This window comes from Dermochelys coriacea, chromosome 1, assembly GCF_009764565.3.
Source record: "Dermochelys coriacea isolate rDerCor1 chromosome 1, rDerCor1.pri.v4, whole genome shotgun sequence".
In the NCBI taxonomy this organism is placed as follows: domain Eukaryota; kingdom Metazoa; phylum Chordata; order Testudines; family Dermochelyidae; genus Dermochelys; species Dermochelys coriacea.
The window spans coordinates 351,331,580-351,350,587 of NC_050068.2; the positions used below are offsets into that span (position 1 = coordinate 351,331,580).

The 19,008-nt window shown below is 56.3% G+C and overlaps 1 protein-coding gene across 20 annotated transcripts in view; it reads left to right on the forward strand.

Moving 5' to 3' along the window:
* Nucleotides 1-13,052, forward strand: part of SBF1 (SET binding factor 1) — a 163,618-nt gene extending 150,566 nt beyond the window's left edge. For 7 of the 20 annotated variants that reach the window (XM_043499947.1, XM_038396481.2, XM_038396501.2 and 4 more), the window contains 17 exons: nt 445-652; nt 892-1,088; nt 1,236-1,373; nt 2,546-2,638; nt 3,037-3,114; nt 3,891-4,075; nt 4,472-4,648; nt 7,186-7,287; nt 7,401-7,586; nt 7,780-7,906; nt 7,992-8,122; nt 9,419-9,652; nt 10,551-10,661; nt 10,933-11,147; nt 11,372-11,459; nt 11,572-11,703; nt 12,052-13,052. In XM_043499947.1, the coding sequence (XP_043355882.1) occupies nt 445-652; nt 892-1,088; nt 1,236-1,373; nt 2,546-2,638; nt 3,037-3,114; nt 3,891-4,075; nt 4,472-4,648; nt 7,186-7,287; nt 7,401-7,586; nt 7,780-7,906; nt 7,992-8,122; nt 9,419-9,652; nt 10,551-10,661; nt 10,933-11,147; nt 11,372-11,459; nt 11,572-11,703; nt 12,052-12,150 (2,501 nt within the window). In that variant the 3' untranslated portion in view covers nt 12,151-13,052. The remainder of the gene's footprint in view (nt 1-444; nt 653-891; nt 1,089-1,235; nt 1,374-2,545; nt 2,639-3,036; nt 3,115-3,890; nt 4,076-4,471; nt 4,649-7,185; nt 7,288-7,400; nt 7,587-7,779; nt 7,907-7,991; nt 8,123-9,418; nt 9,653-10,550; nt 10,662-10,932; nt 11,148-11,371; nt 11,460-11,571; nt 11,704-12,051) is intronic. The other 13 variants (XM_043499969.1, XM_043499978.1, XM_038396518.2 and 10 more) reach the window with 5 other exon arrangements.
* Nucleotides 13,053-19,008: the final 5,956 nt, after the last annotated feature.

The window sequence follows — 19,008 nt, forward strand, 5'->3', positions numbered from 1 at the left end:
TTTTTGGGGCAGCGCCTCGTGGATGAGCACTGGCGTCTCAGCCTGTCTCCTTAGCTCTGAGCTGCCCTGCAGTGTGAGGTGGCCTGGCTTGGTCACCTGCTGTCACTCGCACGAGCACAGCCTGGCTGTGTCCCCCTCTGGTACCAAGCCACAGAGCTGCTGCAGCCTGGGAGCTCAGAACCCAGCCGGGCGGTTAGATCAGCCAGTGGAGGCTCATGCAGAGGCTCCTGGGTTCAGTCCCCATAGCGCCTGGCCCGTTCCTGAGTGTCCCATGACTCTGGCACCCCAGTACAGAGCAGCTGTGCCCTCACCTTCTGTCACTGCTGCAACAAGGCCAGGCCTGGGGTGCATCAGGCTGTGCCCTGGCTCCAGTCTCCCTCTCCCCCTGCCGGGGCTGTGGCCTCCAGAGCGACCTGACCCCGCCTCTTTCCTCTGCCTGAGCAGTGTCTGAAGAGATAGACAGGAGCACCCTGACCCCCTCCACTATCATCAAAACTTCAGACAAGATGACCATGAGCCACCTAGTAGAGCGAGCCTGCTGCCGCGACTACCAGAGGATGGGGCTGGGCACGCTGAGTAACAGCCTCACCCGCTCCAAGAACGAGCCCTTCCGCATCTCCACGGTGAACCGCATGTATGCCATCTGCCGGAGGTGGGTACCTAACATGGGGGGCATCTGCCAGAGGTGGGTACCTGGGTTGGGGAGCATCTGTGGGAGGCGGGTACCCAGTGTGGGGGGCCATCTGCTGGAGTCGGGTACCTGGCTGGGCAAGGCTGGCGGGTACCTGGCGCATGGACAGCAGGCTGTCCAGGGGGCAGCCCCTTCCTCCCTGCTGCGCGATTCCCCTAGTGTGGCATGACATGGCATATGGCCTGTGCGCTCTCCTGCAGTTACCCCGGGCTGCTGATCGTCCCACAGAGCATCCAGGACAACACCATCCAGAGGATCTCGCGCTGCTACCGCCAGAACCGCTTCCCTGTCGTCTGCTGGAGGAATTCCCGCACCAAGGCTGTGCTGCTGAGATCGGGGGGACTGCATGGCAAGGGCGTTGTGGGCCTCTTCAAGTCGCAGAACACCTCTACTGCAGGTACCTGCCTCTCTCTGACTGGGGTCGCTGCATGTGCCTCTGGGGAATGCTCCGTCTCTCGTAGCAACGTGCCGGCAGCACCCCAGCCGATAGGTTCTCCCCCAGCGCGGTGATTGTGCGTTGCTGATGCCCTGGCTGTCCTTGCAGGCCCGTCGCAAACGGACTCCACCAGCCTGGAGCAGGAGAAGTACCTGCAGGCAGTGATTAACTCCATGCCGCACTACGCCGACACCAGCGGGCGCAATACACTCAGCGGCTTCACCTCTGCGCACATGAGCAGTGCAGGTACGGGGGCGTGGGTCAGACCTCAGCCATGGGGCCACAGCAGGGAGAGGAAGGAGCAGGCCGGGCATGCCCACTTCCTGGGCTGGTGCTTTCAACAGGCCTCTGGCTTTGGCGTCCTTCCAGCTCAGCCAGGGAGCCAGGCAGGGCTGTGCTGTTGTGGGGGTGGGGGTTCTGCCTGCCCCAAAGTGCCCCCTTAGTGCACTTCTGTGGGTTCATAGCGGGCTGTGCTCAGTTCCTGCTTCCTCCTTTCCCTGTGGGGCCCAGGCACTGTCAGTGTGGGGCAGGTCTCAGAAGGCCCTAAGCCCTGGGGCTCCCTTACAAGTGCTGGCTGACTTGAGTCCCTGCACCAGGCCCACCATGGGGGCTTGGGGGCTGGGTGGGGATGGCAGGAATGGATTCTGTGAGCAGCGAGATGTCCAAGCACCTCCTGGCCGCACTGTGCCTGACTGGCAGGGCCAAGAGCACCCATCAGCTGGGGCTTTGAGCGGCATATTCAGGTGAGTCTCAGGCCCCCTGTTCCTTGTCCTGCCTCTGCCTCCCTTCTCCCGCTGCCAGGAGAGCAGGGCTGACCCAGCGCCCTGCATCTTGCGCCAAGCTCCATCCCCATTCATTGTCTGTCTGCACCATCCCACACCCAGCGCAGCCCAGGCTATGGCCTGGGACCAGTGAGGTGCGGGAGCCATTGGCCAGACTCCACCCTGGCTCCAGTCTGCCTTGGAATGAGGGGTGGGGGCTGCAGGCCACTCCATAGGGCCAGCCGTAGCTGGGAGCCCCTTCAACCCCGCATCCTGGTGAGCTGCTGCTGAGTGGAGGTGCGGTAGGCGGAAGGTAGCCTGGAGCAGTGTGGGGAGAGGCTCCAGTGACAGTGGAGGGTGTATCTGCTTTGGGAGAGGGGATGGGGCAGAGCTGGGTGGCACACCCAGGGAGGTCATGTGCGGTGCAGTGTCTGGCAGCAGGTGACCAGAGCCCACTGCTAGAGCTGCCTTGCAGCGTGGGACCCTGCCCCATACTCTGGCTTCTGGCTCATCCCTGCTGTGGATTCCAACCCCAGGTGCCACCTCTTCTGCTTGCTTTCTCTCCCTCTCCCCCCAGCGGGCGTGATGCTGGGGGCAGGGGAGATGCTGGGGGGACGAACAGCAAGGCCAAAAGCTGGTGTTTTGTTGGTGCTACAGATTCTTCCGACAAGAGGCAGCCCAAGCTGGGATCGCTCATGAAGCAGGTGATGGGAGGGAAGGACGATGGGCCAGGCACTATTAGCCGAGGAGGTGAGGAACGCCGGGCGCAGCTCCCTGCCCCGCAGGGCCCTCGCCCGAGAGGCCGCCAGGCCAAGGCAGCTGGCTGTAGAGTAGATGCTTCACCTTTGCTTCCCCAGGGTTCGCAGAGCGTATGGGGAAGCCCTGTGAGGAGATGGGCCTGTCCTCGCTGCTGGGGGGGGAGGTGCCCAGCGTCTGGCACTCGGATCACCTGGGAGCACAGCGGGCCGGGGTCACCTCATTCGTACCATTCATTGTGCAGCTCGCTCCATCTCACCCCTGGGGCACCACTCCTCCCACCCCACCCCACTCCTCCCAGCTCAGCAGCCCGTCCCCAGTGAGTGCGGCTCGGGGTGACGCACATGGTTTGCCACCCGTGGTAAGACTCCTTTCGTCCTGTACTTTCTCAGCGCTAGGTCCCAGAGCTAGGGTGGTCACTCTGTCCACCCCCAAGGGTGCGTCGGTGAAGGGCCGCGAAAGTCCCCGAGGTACTGTACCGTCATCCACCTAACCTGCCGGGCGCTAACCATGGTCATGTGACTGATTGCCCCATGTAACACCACACCCTTCACATGACTAACCACATGTCCCAGTAACACCCTCCCCCAAACCCCCCAATCAAAAGGGTAAGCTAATGAGCTGCTACACGCTAACGACTCCCTGCAGCCTGATAACAACTCACTGAATGGCTTGCCTTGCCGCAGTTCCCGGCACTGCAGGTAAGTGCGGCCCCCAGCTGATCCTGGAACGGGCTCTCAGGTTTGCTTTTGGCGCCTCACACATCTGCCAGTGATTGGATACCGGGAGCGGGGCTTATCTGGTCAAGGGAGGGGGGTGCAGTGCACAGGGACAAGGGGAGAATCCCCCGGAGCAGCCACCAAGTGCCCTGCAGTGCCGTGGGTAGATTGGTGCTGCTCACTGAGCCAGCGGGGGCTGGGCAGGGCATCTGTCCAGAGAGGGTAGTATCAGCCGTGCCTGCGGGAAGGACAAAGGCTCCAGAGCCTCTGACCCCGGCGGGCCCCAGCTGCCCAAATCCACATGCTGGCAAGTCAGGGGAGTGAGAAGCAAATCTGATCCCCCGAGTGCACACAGAATCTGGGCTGGGGGCCGGAGCAGCTCAGCGAGGGTGTCTCAAGGAGGAGAGCTGCTTGCCCCCTGAGCTGGATGTCTGAGAGAAGGCAGAAGGTGACAGGGCAGGCCAGAGGCCACGCGGCCTGGGAGCCAGCTGAGTGGGCCGTGGCAATGACCTTGTCCTCTCTTGCAGGCAAGTGGGGCAGCATCCGGGCCAGTGGGCGCATGAGCAACTACGTCTTGAACATGGAAATTGGGTCCCGCCTGGCTGGGAAGGACCTGCTGAGCGCTCAGCACAATGGGGCCCCCTCTGAGGCCAGCTTCCTGCGCCAGCACCGGGCCTCCCTCTACATCATTGGGGACAAGTCGCAGCTGAAGGTAATGGCCCAGTGACCAGGAAGCATGTGGGGCAGGGAACTGTCTGAGCTGTCAGCAGCAGAAGGTGCTCAGTGTGTGGAGCTGCTGCGGACTGTCGGGGCGGAGTGGTAGCTTCATGGGAGGCGTCCCCCCTGCAGCCAGGACCGGTGTAGGGAAAGGAGGCCCACTCCAGCGACAAACCCCCTCTGGGCTCACAGCCCAGCAGCCAGGCTCCCCCTAGTCAGTGTCCCAGAGCGATCAGTGCAGCTACAGCTGTTCTTAGGCAAAGCCCAGGAGTGGTGTGGGGAACTCGGTGCAAAACAGGGTCTTCGTGAAGGGAAGGGTGGGCAAGCAGGAATGGGCCTGGTGCTGCCCAGCGTGTGCTCACCTGGGCTGCCACTTTCACCCTCTGCCCAGGGAGTGAAGCCAGACCCGTTGCAGCACTGGGAGGTAGTGCCCATCGAAGTCTTTGACGTGCGGCAGGTGAAGGCCAGCTTCAAGAAGCTGATAAAGGCCTGTGTGCCCGGCAGCCCCTCAACAGACCCCAGCCTCGCGTACCTGCGGACCCTGGAGGAGTCCGAATGGCTGTCCCAGGTCAGTGCGCTGGGTCTTGGGCTGGGCAGTGTCGGACAAGGGCTGTTGCGCAGACCCAGGGCCGGATCTGCCTCCACACCTGGGATCCTACAGTGTGAGGGGAGCTGGTGCTTAAGGGCAGTTGCTGGTGTGTGTCATAGGAACCCCAAGGCAAAGGGTGGGGGTTAGTTGCTGGGTCACTGGGGCAGGATCCAAGCATCATGCTGGTTTTGAGTCAGTCATAGGGTTTAGGGTCAGAAGGGACCAAATCATCTCGTCTGACCTCCAGTCTATCCAGGACACCAGCACCCGCACGGTAAGCCCGCCAGCTGAAATTCTACCGCAGTATTTCAGGAGACTAGCCTATGGTATACTACGGACAGAGAGACTAGGAGGGACCGAGGCCCACCCCTGCCTGAGGCCCCCACAATGGTGGGAAATTATTGAAGATACCCCCTGATGATCCTGGCAAGTGACCCACACCCTAGGCTGCAGGGGAAGGAAGAAACCCCCAAGGTCTGCCAGTCTGACATGGGGGAACATTCCTTCCCAGCCCTATAGATGGGGTTAAATCGGTTAAATCCTGAGCAGGATTGTACATTGTGTCCAACATACATACAGCCACCATGTGCCGGAGGGAGAGTGCTTGGTGCCATCTCAGAGCTGTCAGTGGGAACTGTCATGGAATGTGGTGGTTCCAGTGCGGCCCAGCAGGGATCGGTCCTAAGCCGATACTATTCATCGTTTCCCCAGTGATCTGGTGAAATTGGTGGGTGGCAGAGCGGTAGAGTGCTGTGTCAAAATGGGAAGGGAGTCATCTTACAGGGCAATCGGGATCGCTTGGTAAGCTGGGCCCATTCAAAATGTGTTTAAATACAGCTAATGGCAGAGTTACACACCTAGGACCAAGGAATGTAGGCCTCACGGCAGAATGGGGCCTGGCTCCTGGAAAGCAGAGACTCTGGAAAGGAGCTAGGGGTCATAGTGGACAAGGAACACAGTGTGAACTCCCAGTGCAATGTTGGGAGCAGAGACTCCAAGCAGGGAGGTGATTTTACCTCTGTATATGGCCCTGTTGAGACCATTCCTAGGATACTAGGTCCAGTTCTGGGGTCCACATTTTTAAAAGGTTGCTGGAAAATTGCAGAGGGTGCAGAGAAGAGCCACAAAAATTATTGCAGGGCTGGAGAAGATGCCTGACAGTGAGAGACTTATGGAGCTCAACTTGTTCAGCTTGTCAAAAAAGAACAAGAGGTGAAATGATTGTGCTGATTAGACCTTTCTTGCGGGGAAGATGCCAGGCTCTAATGGGGTCTTTGATCTAGTGGGAAAGGCAGAACAAGAAGCGATAGGAGCCAGACAGCCTTCAAGTAGAAATAAGGCACCATTTTGAACAGTGAGTGAGGGGGATTAACCCCTGAAACAAGCTATTGCGGGAAGTGCTGGGTTCTCATTCTGTTGGTGTCCTCAGATCCAGACTGGATGTCTCTGGAAGGACCTTTCCTAAAACATAGGCTCTTGGAGTCAGTACACAGGTAGCTGGGAGAGATTTAACACCCTGGGCTATACGGGAGCTCAGAGTAGATGATCCAGCGGTCCCCTTTAGTCAGTGCATGCACCCCTGTGCTGGTGAGTATGGGGTTCCTGCCGACTCCAGTCTGGCTAGGAACACGCCCTCCAGTCCAGGAAGGGACCTGCTGGTGGGAACTCTCCCAAGAGCAAAGCTGCTGGGATTGGCTGGCTCCAGAGGCCTCTGTCACAGATCTGGCCAAGCTGCCACAGCTAGATGCTCTCTGAGCCTCTGTGCAGGGATCCAGATGCTGACTGCCCTGTGCGTGCTGGGGCTGGACAGAGGCTAGGCACTGTCTGTGCTCTGGGCCTCTAGGCACATACACGGCCTCAGATCTTGCGTCTGACTCTCCTCTTGGCAGTAGGGACTGCACGGCCCAATCGCCTGGGCCCTGAGACAAGTGCTGTCTGCCCGAGGCCAGCCCAGGTTCTTGGTGAGTCTGGTATCGGCATTTGGGCAGGGACCCATGTGTCTGAGTGGAGCCGGTCCCCCTCCCCCTGTGCTCTGGATGTCCGGCTCCAGTCAGCGCCTGCACATCTACCTGGGGGAGAGGGGTTCTACAAGGGCTCCTAAACAGCCTGAATCTGGGCCCTTGACGGCACGCACGCTGCTCCTCATTAGGTTGGACAGGGGAGTGTTGCTGAGGGCTGCTCTTTGAGTGGAGGGGTGTGGCGTGAGAGTTTCATTCACACACAGCTCTCTGGGTTTGAGGTCCTTCTGTTCCCTTCACAGCCCCATTCCTGCCCTGCAGTCTCCTCAGGTCCGGGGGACTGGCCGGTCCAAGCCTGGCAGACACTTTGCTGTTGTGTGCGACAGTAGGGTCTGGACTCTGGGTCATGTACCACCTCCCCCTATGTACTTCAGAGGCTCTGGCCTGCCAAGCTCACCAGCTTTCTGGGAAAGGCTGTTCCCCTGTTGTCCCCTGCTCGGGGCCAGCCCTGAATTCCCCCCGTCGATGTCTTGTTAACCTCTTGTGCTGTGCCTGCAGATCCACAAGATCCTGCAGATCTCCGTGCTCGTGGTGGAGCTGCTGGATACAGGCTCCTCTGTGCTGGTCAGTTTGGAGGATGGCTGGGATATCACCACGCAGGTAGGAGTCAGAGCCCTGCAGCAAACGGCTGGCATGGGCTGGCCTCTCTCCCAGCTGCTGGCTTGAGGTCCCAGCCCCTGTGGGCCATGACTCTGGCCTCCTCCCTCCTGCAGGTGGTGTCCCTGGTGCAGCTGCTGTCAGATCCCTACTACCGGACGATGGAGGGCTTCCGGCTCCTCGTTGAGAAGGAGTGGCTGTCCTTCGGACACCGCTTCAGCCACCGCGGAGCGCAGACCCTCGCTGGTCAGAGCAGCGGCTTCGCTCCTGTCTTCCTGCAGTTCCTGGACTGTGTCCATCAGGTGAGCTCTGAGCAGCCTGGGATCTCAGCGCAGGGTTAACCTGTGTCCTGGGCCTCGTCTCTGGCCAGTGGAACCCAGGTATAGAGCCAGCCCACCCCTTGCATGGAGCAGCAGATCCAGCGGGGCCTGCCCCACCAGTGCTCTGCTAGATGGAGGCTGGTGTCCATTTGGCTATATGCTTGTCTCTCTGCAGATCCACCTCCAGTTCCCCATGGAGTTTGAGTTCACCCAGTACTACCTGAAGTTCCTCAGCTACCACTACGTCTCCAATCGCTTCCGCACCTTCCTGCTGGACTCGGACTACGAGCGGATCGAGCTGGGTAAGGGATCTGGGCCCCGGGCCCCATCACCAATGGGAGTGCTGTCAGCTAAGCGGCCTCTCTCGCTCTCTCTGTCTCCCCATAGGCCTCCTGTATGAGGAGAAGGGTGAGCGGAAAAGCCAGCAGGTCTACAAGTCCATCTGGGATTACATCGACCGGCTGAACAAGAAAACCCCCATCTTCTTCAACTACATGTACGCCCCTGAGGATGGTGAGGTGAGCCTGCTCGGCTGGCCGTAGATGCCATGGCCAGACATAACCTTTGCCTCCCACGGCCCAGTGCATGATCCAGGGAGACCTCCCTCCACCCCACTTCTTGGAGGGAACGAGGCAGCCCAGCTCTGGGAGTGACACAGGACGGGCTCAAACCTTGCCTTCCCCAGGGGGGCCCCAGTCAGCCTGAAATGGAGGAGATAGCAGTACCCTTCCTCTCGAATACAGAGACCAGGGATCCCAATATCCAATGCAGCCTGATCCCCATTGAAGGACCCTGGTCTTTTCAGGCTGCTCCTCCATGTGGCTGTGGGGTATACTGCTAATCTCCAGGGGCATCCCGAGTGAAAAGCAAACCCTCCTGGGGCCAAGTGGGGAGGGGACTTGGGAAGCAGCAAAGTCAACGGGTTTAACCAGCTGGGGTTGCAGGATTGCCCTGCTACGGGGCTGGGGACAGCTATATGACCACCCCTGAGCACTAGGAATGGAGTCAGCCCTGTAAAATCAGGAGACGTCGTAATCTAGGAACCAAAATGGAATGTTTTCTTTTGCTCCTGCTGGTGGAAGCCTGGCCGGCCAGCCTGGTGCCTTGGTTTCCCTCCACAATTTGGACACAGTCGACATATTCTGGTGGAATGACTGGACGCAGTCTAACCAGCGTTTTCTGAGGGAAGGGCTCCACTTCTCATCTCTCAGCCTCTATCAAGGGCCCGATTCTTACACCGGTGTGACTGCCAGAAAGCACTTGTGCTTGCTCACTGGCTCTGCCCGGCATGCACAGCTGCAAAGTGACCCTGTTGTTCTCACTGTAGGGCCTGGTTTTAACTTGGTGGGACATGCAGGAAGTCAGTCACCTGGCCAGCTGGTGCCTAAGGATGCTCACTGGGTGCCCCTTACCCAAGGGCACTGTAACAGGCTGCCGTTACAGCTGTGCTCTGGGCACTGAGTACCAGCTGGGCAAAGTACAGAGATGCCCAGGATGGCCAGCCAGGCTGGGAGCCATGCACCGCAATGTGGTCTTGAGCTGCGGGTGGAGGGGATGCTGCAGCATGGGGAGCAGGTGCCTAACATGCTGGCCTGGAGCCAGAGTCTGTCCCAGCTCTCCAGGGTTTGGCAGAACCACATGGGGATGACTTACTTTCCAAAGATGCCGGCCCTTTGGGACCCCCTCCTGCTGCTGGATCGCCAGCTGGGCAGCACAGTTCACCGCCTTTCTGGCCATTGTGGCCTTGGGGTGGTTCCCTCTAGCGCCGGGGGGCTGCAAGGCCCTGCTTGAGCACTTCCTGGCCTGTTTCTTAGGTGCTGAGGCCCTACAGTAACATCTCCAACCTGAAGGTGTGGGACTACTACACCCAGGAGGTCCTGTCCGAGGGCCCCTCCTACGACTGGGAGCTAGTGCAGGGGCAGCCAGAGCAAGTGGAGGAGGTGGATCGGCAGGACTCGAGTGCCCCGCAGACCAAGCGCAAAATCATCTGGCCGTGTTACGACAACCGCAGCCGAGTGGAGCCCGATGCCATCTCCAAGCTGCTGGAGGTGTGTGTGGCATAGGGGAGGGGGCCTCCCCAAATGAGAACATAAAACATCCAGACTGGGTCCGTCTAGCCATGTCCTGTTTTCCGACAAGACGGTGCCAATTTATCAAGTGATCCATCCCCTGTCGCCCATTCCCAGCTTCTGGCAGTCAGAGGCTTAGGGAAACCCAGAGCATGGGGTTGCATCTCTGCCCATCTTGGTTAATAGTTCCTGGAGGACAGGTTACATTGATCTAAATTTTTTTGAACCCTGTTATCCTTCTGGCCCTCACAACATCCCCTGGCAACAAGTTCCAAAGGCTGACTGTGTGTTGTGTGAAGAAATATTTCCTTGTGTTTGTTTTAAAGCTGCTGCCTGTTAATGTCATGGGTGACCCCTGGTTCGTGTGTTACATGTAGGGGTAAATAACACTTCCTGGTTCACTTTCTCCATTTTATAGGCCTCTGTTGTATCCCCCTCCTTGTCCTCCTTTTTCAAAGTTGAACAGTCCCCATCTTGTTCCTCTCTCCTCGTGTGGAAGCGGTTCCAGCCCTGTAACCATTTTTGTTGCTGTCTCTGCACCTTTTCCAATTCTAATAAATCTTTTCTGAGCTGGGGCGACCAGATCTGCACGCAGTATTCACGGGGTGGGTGTGCCAGGCGGAAATCCACACCACTGGGCTGGATCAACCACTGCTCCCACAGCAGGCCCCTTGCAGAGCCCCCCGGCACTCCCATCTGCACTGAGGCTGGCACTGAGACGCTGCCCATGCCACCTCCTCCCCACTCCGGTCTCTGATCTCTCCTGGCAGGGATCGTCTGTGCGCAGCATGTGTGGTCAGAGCTCCTGAATTCCTGGGGTAGGCGGGGGTCCAGTGTCTTTCCCCTTCTGCAGAATAACCTCTGACTCCTCCCGCAGGAGCTGCACAACCTGGAGGCGGAGCTGGGCCAGGTGCCGGAGTGCTGGAAGGACACGTGGGACAAGGTCAAAGCCTCCCAGCGCACGGAGGCCCGGCAGGAGGCCAGCAGGGTAGGTCTCTGAGCCGTCCATGTGACAGGGTCCTGAGAGCCAGGTGCTGGGCTGGGAGGAGCCGGGAGCTGTGGTGCCTGAGCTGCCCAAATTCCCACTTGCTCCGTCACTTGGCCCAGGGCTCCTGGCTCTGCCCCCAGTTGCTTGCATGGCCGAGGAGGGGCTGACAGTGCCCTGTGCCCAGGCTCAGTGGATCTCGTGTGACGATGAGACAGCACCAATGGGGGTGGGTGGGACCCGTGCCCTCATTTCCCTGCTCTGTGCTCTGCAGATGGCGTCCAGTTCCCTGCTGATGTCCTCCAGCCTGTTGCCCCACCGGCGCTCGCTGGGGGTCTACCTGCAGGAGAGCGGCGTGGGCTCCACCCTCAACCTCAGCCTGGACAGTGACACCAGCAGCACCTCCACCCCGTCCAGTGGGAAGCAGGGGGGCCGCAAGAGCACCAGCAACCTCTACAGCCAGTTCCAGATGTCAGAGAGCGAGAACAGGTGAAGGGAGTTCTGGCTGCCTGGGGGAAGACGGCCAGACCCTGTGGTCAGCAATGAGCCCTGTTGCTTGGGGCGGGATGTGGGTCCCATGGGGCCAGCCCTCTGCAGCTCAGCTGATTCAGTCTCTGGCTGCTGGGAGCCGAGCCCTTTGGTCCATCCCCGCTGGGCTCTCGCCTGCCAGTGTGCAGGAGTGAGGGGCTAACCCGCTGTCTGGCTGCCCGCAGGTCCTATGAGGGGACGCTCTACAAGAAAGGAGCCTTCATGAAGCCCTGGAAGCCCCGCTGGTTCGTGCTGGATAAAACCAAACATCAGGTACTGGAGGGGCTGAGAAATGGGCCGAGCTGCTGGTCACGGGGAATAGCTCGGGACTCTGGGGCACCAGGTGCGGTGGGCCCTGGCTGACGCACGGTACCTTTCCTTGCAGCTGCGGTACTATGACAACCGGAATGACACGGAGTGCAAAGGAGTCATTGACCTGGCAGAAGTGGAGTCTATCACGCCTGGCACCCCCACCATGGGGGCCCCCAAGACAGTGGAGGAGAAGGCCTTCTTCGACGTGAGTCCCCAGCCCAGAGAAGCTGGATCTCAGTGCCGGGGGCAGGATGGGGGGTGATGCTGGCTGGGGCTGGGCCAGGGCCAAGGCAGCTGAGCACCAGTTCTGTGTTGGACGGCGAGGCCTGGACTCTTGGGCTCCTGAGTTGTGCTGCCCGCAGCGGTACAAACTGTGCCAGGCACTTGCCGACTCCGGTTGGAGCCAAGTTGGGTATCCAGGAAGGTGCCAGTCCCAGCCAGTCCTGCCTGCCCATCTCCCCAGGTGGGGACCCGGGGCCCAGCGCTAGCTATGCACTGCCCGGTGTGCCCCTGGCGGACGCCCTGCCTCAGCTCTCGTCTTTTCTCCCTGTAGCTGAAGACGACGAAACGAGTTTACAATTTCTGTGCCCAGGACGTGCAGCTGGCCCAGCAGTGGATCGACCGCATCCAGAGCTGCTTGTCGGACGCATGAGACTGGCTCAGCAGCAGCCCCCGTTCCAGGCCCGGAGCCCCCGGGCCCCGGTGCATGAAGCAGAGGCAATGCCCAGAGTTAGCACCTGAGCTGGCCCAGGTCTGACTGACTGACGGAGGAGGAGGCCTGATTCTCCCCCACTGCCAGGGGCACATCCTACCCCAAAGCCTCAGGCCCCCTGTGTGCTCAAGGACAGAAGCAGGGGTCGGGTCAGGGCAGGATCAGTCTGTTACAGTATGGTAGGAACTGTCCAGCGCAGGAATTAATTGCATTGAAATGTCAGGCTGGGGCAGTGGGGATCCATTCTTACAACCCCCACTAAGCCTGTCTGAGCCTCGTAATTACCGGCTCTCACCCCCAGCAGGACACTGGCCTCGGGTCCCCGGCTGGGCAGCACAGCTCCCACCCCTGGCAGGACATGGGCCTCCGGTCCTGGCTCCCACCCCTGGCAGGACATGGCATTTGTCTGAGCAGTGCTCTGGTTCTCTTGTGAATGCTGCGGTGGGGTTTTACTGGCCTTTGCCGGGAGAGGCATCAGGAGGTGCTGTGCATTGAACCCGCCACCCCCACCCTGTGCCATTGGGGAACAGCAGGAGCTTTCCCTGGTTACCCCTCTGCACCCCCAGAGCTGCTTGTGAACTTGCACATCCAGTCTGCAAATCCACATGAACCAGACCATGCTCTGCTGACCTGCCGCCAGCACTTGGCCCAGCCCTTCTGAGCTCGGGATTAGCCTGCCCAGCCAGGCCGGAAGAGAGCTCCATGGACAGGAGGCTGAGAGCGCTGGGACCATCCTGCCCACCCCAAGTCCAGCAGCTGGGCCAGATCCCGCCCTGGGGACAGGCATGATCTCCACTGGCAGTGTCTGGGCACCAGTGAGGGCTGCCTGGCCGTCCCAGCCTGGGGGCAGCACAGAAGTATCGCTGTTCTGGGGGGGAAGAGGGGCCTCCTCCCTGTCCTGCTCTGGTGGGATGGGTGGTGTCTCATTAGCAGTATTGTAGCTTTAGAGTCAGTCCCTCTTCTGGTCTGCCCCTGGCAGGGGAGGGGGGAGACTGAGGCCTGGGACCTTCTTGACCCAACCGTGTCCCCCGTGCTGTCATGGGACTTGGCTCTGGCACAGCCCTGGAGCCCCCCTCCCTCTCCTTGCAGTGACTGTGGGGAGAGGCCACTGTGTGGCTGGGTTCTGGCGGGGCCGTTGCTCCCAGAGAGGTTCCCTGGAGCAAGGGGTAGAACCGGATAACAAGGCCAATTACAGGGACTGTCCACAGGAGCAGTGTAGCATGAGCCCCTCACCTACCAGCCTTGCTTTGGGCTCGCCAGCCACGTGGCCCGAGCTTGGAGATCACAGCATAGAGCTGCTGCCTTTTCTCTGTCAGCTCTCGGGGCTCTCCCCTGCTTCTGCAGCTCCAGCCCCTACAGCTTGTGCTTGGATCGCTCCAGCCCCATGGCATGCAGCGGCAAGTCTCCATGCAGCCACTGTACACCAGCTGCAGAGCGAGGCCTCCACTCTGAGCTGGGATGTGCCCAAGCCTCCATGGGGGCCGACCTCAGCTCCTTGAGATCCCCGAGTGCAGTGGAGCCCTCGTGCTGGGGCGTTCAGGGCTCAGCTCCTGACCCCACCTGAACTGTGTACCAGGGACAAGCTTGTACTTCAGCCCCTGCTCTCTAGCACCTCCACTGAGCCCAGCCCTGCTGCCCTCCCCAGCCCGCTTCCTGCTGTAACTTATTGTCAGTGCAAAGGTGGAATCATGAGACTGAGGCGATGGCATCTCTGGTACAGAAACAAATCCTTTATCCTCCCCTGGTTTGCACCGTGGCAAGCTTAGCCCCCAGCAGCTCACATGCTAGAGCCGTGTGCTTGTCCCAAAACCCAGCGGGCACCTGTGTGTGGTCCCCTGGGGCCAAGGAGGTGCCTGTTCACGTGAGACCGTACCTGGCCTTGGTAGCACCCCCCATCGGTTAGAGTTCACCACCTTCCTGCCATTGCTCCTTGGGCCTGGGACCTGCCCTTTCCTCCCCCCCTCCTGCTGCTCAAAGCCAGGGTGGCTGACCGTTCTGCCTGTCTTGTTTTTAAAGGAGTACCATGTTTTATTTCAGTGCAGAGCTCTTTGTACAGTCTTAACCCCCAGGGTCCCCTCTTCCTTTCCCTGTATGATAATAGCAGTGGCAGGTAGCTGGTGCAACAGGGAGGTTTTTGTAACTTCCCGGAGCAGTTGTAGATTATTGAAGTTTCTGTACATTGTGTCAACCATACAGAGTCCTTGTATTGTATTGTGCCTAGAGGGAAAATGTTGTTATATAAAGAGAGAACTAACTGAATTTAATAAAAAATTAATATGCATATTCTCTTGGGCTGCATGGCACACAGGCCTTCCCAGAGCTGGGTTCGGTTCCAGAAGCGATTCCCTCACATGGCCCCCCCCCCATTGTTCACACATGAATCCCAGGCTAGTGGGAAGAGTCCAGCTCAAGGTGCACCTGCAGTGGCTGGGGCTAGAGTGGGAGCAGAGTGCTCGCTGCTTGTCTTGTTGTGCAGGTTTGTATTCATCATTTCAAAGTGTCCCTCTGTCTCTGCTGTGTTGGCAGTAACCAGAGCATCACCCTGCTCCTCTCCTGTGCTCTCCCTCATGACATGGCTTTTGTATGTGCTCCACTCCTGAGTCACAAGCCCCAGAACTGGGGGTAGGAACAGACCTGTTATGGGGGTTCATGTATCCACCAGGAATCCAATACAGAACAGTGGATGTAAAAGGTGCATCCCCGGATCCCCTTAAATAACTCATTTCGCCTCAGCTGCCAGCAAACATCTCTCACACAGGATTTGTGTGCGTCTTGCTGAGCCAAGAGAGGTTTCTTGGTCTTGTCAGGTTCTGTTTGGACGCTGGATGCACTAGTAAAGAGGCTCAATAGTGTGTACTTCCCCCTCAATAGGCGGAGGTGTCAGCACCCAAAAGCTGCAATCTTTGCGGCTGGCCATGGCATCTAAATATCACCTGGATCAATCAGTGCTATGGCTCAGTCCCACGAGGCCTGGTCTTGTTCTCCATCCCTACAAGGAAGAAGCAGAAGGAAGCATTTTGAGATATTTGACCCTATTAGAGATGTTCAACTCCAAGACTTCAGATGCTGGACCACAGCATCACCACAGAGCTTCATCTGTTACCGTGGCAGCTTAGTCCTACAGATTCATCTGAGGATGCCCAAGCACTTATCACCCAGTTAGATTCATGTTCATAATAGACTCAATGACTCAGGACTGCTCAATTTCTTCTATCCAAGTCTCTGAACCCTGTGGGCTTAGAGCAAAGCTTGGACTACTCTAATGAGGTTTTCCTCCAGGTCCAGCTTTTCTACTCTTGTTGTCAGCTCCAGGGTGGAGCTATTCTTCTTTGGATTAGCTTTGTAGCCACCTGAATATTTCTGATACAAAAGTCTCTTGGCTCAGCTGTGTTTCCTTTTTTCCCCTCAAGAGACCCATCAGCAGAAGTGTTTTGTCTCTTGGGCTTTGTATCCCTATGGTATCATGATCCTTCCTTTAAAACTATGGGAGGATGGTCTTCTGAGTCCAAGAGAGATAATGGTGGATTCTTGCGTTTCAGGGCAATTAATTGGATTTTATTCCTGGTGTTTTCTCATCCTGAAGATATTGCTTTGGTGTATGCACAAGCTGAACATAATATAACATAGCTCTTAGGAAACATAATTGCTCCAGGTTGGAGCTCTCAATCTCAGATGCCTACTTGTGCATTTTTAAGGTTACAGGAATATTCAGGGTGGAAAGTGACCATTTCTAGTACAAGATGCTCCCATGTTTGCTGTCTAGATTTCCAAGGAGAGATTCAGCCAGTTGGTGAATATCTTTCTTAGACAACTGGCTACTAAGGGGTCATTAATTTTGAAATCCAAAAGAAGTAATGCTCTACCTCAATGGGCTGGAGGTTTGAGCTCTGTAACAGATTTCCTTCCATTCAGCAGCATGCACTCTCTCCAGAATCAGAGTGCCATAGCCACGGTTTATTTAAACTATCTGGAAGCATTTAATTCCCCATGGATTCAGTAATCGGGAATAGAGCACTGGGTGGCAGGCAAATCTCACGCCTTGGTGCCTGTGTTAACTTTCCTAGGGTGAGGAAACTGAAAAAGGAAAGGGCAACCACAGATCTACTTGGTTTGGCTCAAGTCCAGCTGCGTGAGGTTTTGCTTAAAGGTAGTAAAGGAACCAGATGCAAAATGGGATGCTTGCTTCTGGAGGCAGGGAAAGGCCCCTTCCTATATCTCCACCTCCCACCCCCCCAAAGTTGAGAAGTGAAATCAGAGCAATGCCAGAGAGCATGGTGGATGTGAGAGGACTCTGCTGGTCCTTCTAATTCTAGAGCTTAAATCTCTTTGGTGAGAGGCTTGGTTGCTGAGTGCCCAGCAGAGAGAGCTGAATTTTATTTTTAAGTATGGGCTGGGGGCCAAGCTATTAATTTAGGACTTTATTTCCCCAGAGAATGCCCACTGCTGACAACGTGAGAGTGCGTGCACAAAGAAAGAGCAAGGAGTAGAACATGGCCTGTATGTGATTTATAGATTCCAAGGCTAGGAGAGACAATTGCAAACATCCAGTCCAACCCCCTGTGTAACACACAGGTCAGAGACCTGCCCCATAATGATTCCTAGAGCAGAGCTTTTAGAAGAACATCTAACCTTGATTTTTAGAATTGCCAGGGATGAAGAATCCACCAGGACCCATGGCACATTGTTCCGGTGGTTAACTTCACTGTTACAAATTAACACTTTATTTCCAGTCTAAATGTGTCTAGTTTCAGCTTCCAGCCATTAACTAGGGTTAGATCTTTCTCTGCTAAACTGAAGAGCCCATTATCATGTCTGAATTTACAGATTAATTAAATCAACCTTCTCTTTGTTAAGCTAAATCCATTGAGCTCTGAGTCTCAAATTGATTTGCTCAGGCCCTTGGCTAACTTGTAAAACCACTGGTTCTGCTCCTTCTCTCTGCTAAACTATTAAATCGTTAGCACAAAAATACCTTGGAACAGAGTGTGAAGGTTAGAAACTTTAATGCAAGTTTAAAGCCAGGCTTGGATGCATCACCTGCTTGGCATTTTGGAGGAGATCAAAGTTTCATGATCAACCCTCCCCCACTAAAGTTATACTTTGCAGGGACAATGTTTCATTACTTTTATGTTGCTGGGTTGTAAATTAACTGATCAGGAAAAAAGCCTAGATATTGTCATGCTCACTTAACCCTCCTCTTAATCTGCAGTGATGGGCCAGCCACTGCTAAGTATGCACAAGGGATAGGAGAGGAAAAACTGGTTACCTACCTCTCATAACTGTTGTTCTTTGAAATGTGTTGCTCATGTCCATTCCAAATAGGGGTGTGTGCACACAGCTGCCAGAAGGTTTCTTCCCCTAGCAGTACAAGTCAGGTTGGTCCAGGCACCCCCTGGAGTCATGCCTTCATGGCACCATATATAGGCCCCTGCCAACCCACCACCACTTCAATTCCTTCTTGCTGGTTTTGTTCTGACAGAGGGGAGGTAGTTGGCTCTTGGAAGGGACGTGAGCAACACATCTTAAAGAACAAGTTATGAAAGGTAGGCAATCGTTTTTCTTCTTTGAGTGCTTGCTCATGTCGATTCCAATTAGGTGACTCCCAAGCCAGAACCTTGCAGGCAGGGTCGGAGTTCATGGATTCACTGGTTGAAGCACTGTCGAAGGCTGACCCAGCCTGGCAATTCCTGGGTTTCTTGGCAGGAGTATAAGCCAAAATTGCAGATAAAATCAACCCTGATGTAACAGTTTAGAGGGTGAGGAACTGAAAAATAGTGAGGAGTAACCTGTTCCACAGAGAAGTTTTTTGTCATCCAATCACTAACCAATGGGGGTTATTGGTTGTAAAAATATGTGATTGTAAGTTTTCATGTCTGATTCTTTAAAAAAAAAAATTCTACTAACTCTCAGTGCAGCTGAGCTCTAGAAAGTGGTTATGCATGTGTTAAACAATTCCCCTCACCTTTACCTGCTCTAGGCCATTCATTTCACACCAACAGTATTAACACCCCCCCACACACACACTACAGCAGTGGTTTCCAGCCTGCCTAAGCATTCCAAAGGGGGCCACAAATGAAAAAAGGTTGAAAGCCGCTGGGTGTATGACCAGACCCAGCAAGTGGTGGTAAACTGATTTCTAAACTGTCTAAGCCATGCATTTAACAATGCACCAAGCCAATGGTGTGTATTGAGACCAGGAACTCTAAGAGTAGTGTCACAGATTTTACACCTTTAAGCACTTCTGCACCAGCTAATAATACCATGCAACTCTCCATGCTGCATGGGAGGGTGGGAATGCAGCTGATTTGTTCACAGCCAGTGAGGTCAGTTGATCGCAGAGCTCCCCAACCCATCACCGGAGACCCCCTAGGATAAAAACACAATACAGAGAATAGTGCCACTGCCTGATGAACACTCTCTGGTCTTGTGGCACCTTAGAGACTAACAAATTTATTAGAGCATAAGCTTTCGTGAGCTACAGCTCACTTCATCGGATGCATTTCGTGAGCTGTAGCTCACGAAAGCTTATGCTCTAATAAATTTGTTAGTCTCTAAGGTGCCACAAGTCCTCCTTTTCTTTTTGCGAATACAGACTAACACGGCTGCTACTATGAAACTCTGTTCTGCATCATTTCCTTGGTCAGATTCAGAGTTTCCAAAGCCATCAGTTTACACTAACAAACAACAGGAGGCCAGGACTGGAGAGATTACCGGTAAATCTGGATGCAAAACGTGCAATGGGAGAAGGTCAAGAGAACAGAGAGCGCGCCTGGGGCTTGAGAAATCCACCGCGCTCAG